Source organism: Teleopsis dalmanni, chromosome 1, assembly GCF_002237135.1.
Source record: "Teleopsis dalmanni isolate 2A chromosome 1, ASM223713v2, whole genome shotgun sequence".
NCBI lineage: Eukaryota > Metazoa > Arthropoda > Insecta > Diptera > Diopsidae > Teleopsis > Teleopsis dalmanni.
Window position 1 is genome coordinate 24,906,830 of NC_051846.1, and position 1,787 is coordinate 24,908,616.

At 32.2% G+C, this 1,787-nt stretch overlaps 1 protein-coding gene across 1 annotated transcript in view; it reads left to right on the forward strand.

Moving 5' to 3' along the window:
- Positions 1-418, forward strand: part of LOC119678472 (succinate--CoA ligase [ADP/GDP-forming] subunit alpha, mitochondrial-like) — a 1,566-nt gene extending 1,148 nt beyond the window's left edge. Inside the window, exon 4 of the mRNA XM_038090318.1 lies at positions 272-418. Coding sequence (XP_037946246.1) covers positions 272-418 — 147 coding nt within the window. The remainder of the gene's footprint in view (positions 1-271) is intronic.
- The last annotated feature ends 1,369 nt before the right edge of the window (positions 419-1,787 follow it).

The window sequence follows — 1,787 nt, forward strand, 5'->3', positions numbered from 1 at the left end:
AAATTAAAAATTGAAGCTAATGATTAACCCTAGAGGAAGAAACTATCTCAGTGCAATGCTCTTTGAATCATAGATAAAACGAAAAGTGAAAATTGACAAATAATTGTGCCCTTGTCTTTAATAGTTTTTGAAAGGAATTTCCATCTAAGCACTTTCAATATTAAAGTTGTCATTAAAAGACTTATTTTAAGTAATAGAATATATAATATATATTGTTGTTGGAAGAAAAGCGTAATAGATAATTTTGTTAATTACTTTCATTATTAGACAGAATTTACTCAATTTTAGTACAGATTTTATCAAGAGTAGTGAACAAAATTTGCGCTTGTTTAACTTTAAGTTAATTTGTGTGCCTGTTAAAGATCAACAACTTAATTTCCAAACTCCAATACGAAAGTCCGAACACCAAGTGAGATAACGATCGTGCTGACCAAAGCATGTAACACCGACAGTGCTACTTGCAACAGCAACAGGTGATTAAAATTCATACAATAGCGCTGGAGGAGCGGCAATAACAGCAAATGAACAAGCTGTGAATCCGCATTTTATTGCACTGGAAGATCAGAGATCGCATAATTGTGCGTTAAATCTAACAATGTTAAGCGTTAAGCTCTTAACACTTAGCGCTCACTGTTCGGTGATAAGCGTTGAGCATACCTCTTGTGCGTTTATGTAAATTATTTTGTTTCCATTTAATTCAACCTGATTGTCACTTGAAACTGTTCACGGATTTGTTTACTGTCTTCGTGAAATTCACGATTATTGGAATGCATAATTGAATATCCTCAGAGTTGGAGTGTTTACTGTAAATTACTGTTATATAGCTTATTCAGACGACACATGTTAATGATCTCTTTAATTGCTTATTCAATCTTAATTGAATTACTGCTGTTATCTACGTATTTATTATTTTCTAATCGATTTACAAAAGACCATTTCAGATTAGGATATTTGCTGAACTTTAAAATTTCATCATCGATCCTGTACTTGAATATAAGCTTGTTTTTATGAAAGTATTCATTTTTTTAACAAAGCCGTTAGTGTGATTTTTTCCAACTTTGAGGAACAAGTTAAGCAAATGGGTTTTGTGGTAAATGATGGGGAAGCAAAGGTGTTTGATTCGGTACCCGCTAGTGGTATATATCGTAAAGGACATTCGCATTTTCGGTGTAAGGTGACTTAGTATTATTCGGTAGTGGCGAGAATAAGCCACTCATCGGTCTAGAGGAGGCTACTGTATGCGTCTAAAGACGACCCACGTCTGTAATAGCATAATAAATAGGAACGGTTTTTCAAATTTCTATCGGTTAAGTCCACAATTTTGATGTGTACGTGCCATAATATTCCGGATGCCGCGATCATGTTTAACTGTGAACAAGCCGTACGTATGAGAAGAATATTATTAATCTTTGTTTTAGATGTATTTCAAGTTAAAGACAACTCCTTTAAATAAGTACTTGTGGTAAAACCATTTATTAATATTTTTTAACGTCGGGAAGGTTGGTAAGTTATTTAATAATAAATAGTATTTATATATTGTTTCAACATATACTTTCCATTTTGTTTAAATATTATCATTTATATAACGTTTAGTCATTTCGATATTTTAATAGATGATAACAGTTCTTGCCTAACAGTGAACTTTTGCGGAACTTGTGTGAACTTGTACATACATTTTGGGTACCCCAAATACTTAAAACGAATTAAGAATAATAAAGCTTTTTTTGAGTGTCAGAATGTCAAAAATCTTTCAAACATTCTGTTGTTCGCTCTTTCAAAAATCTTTT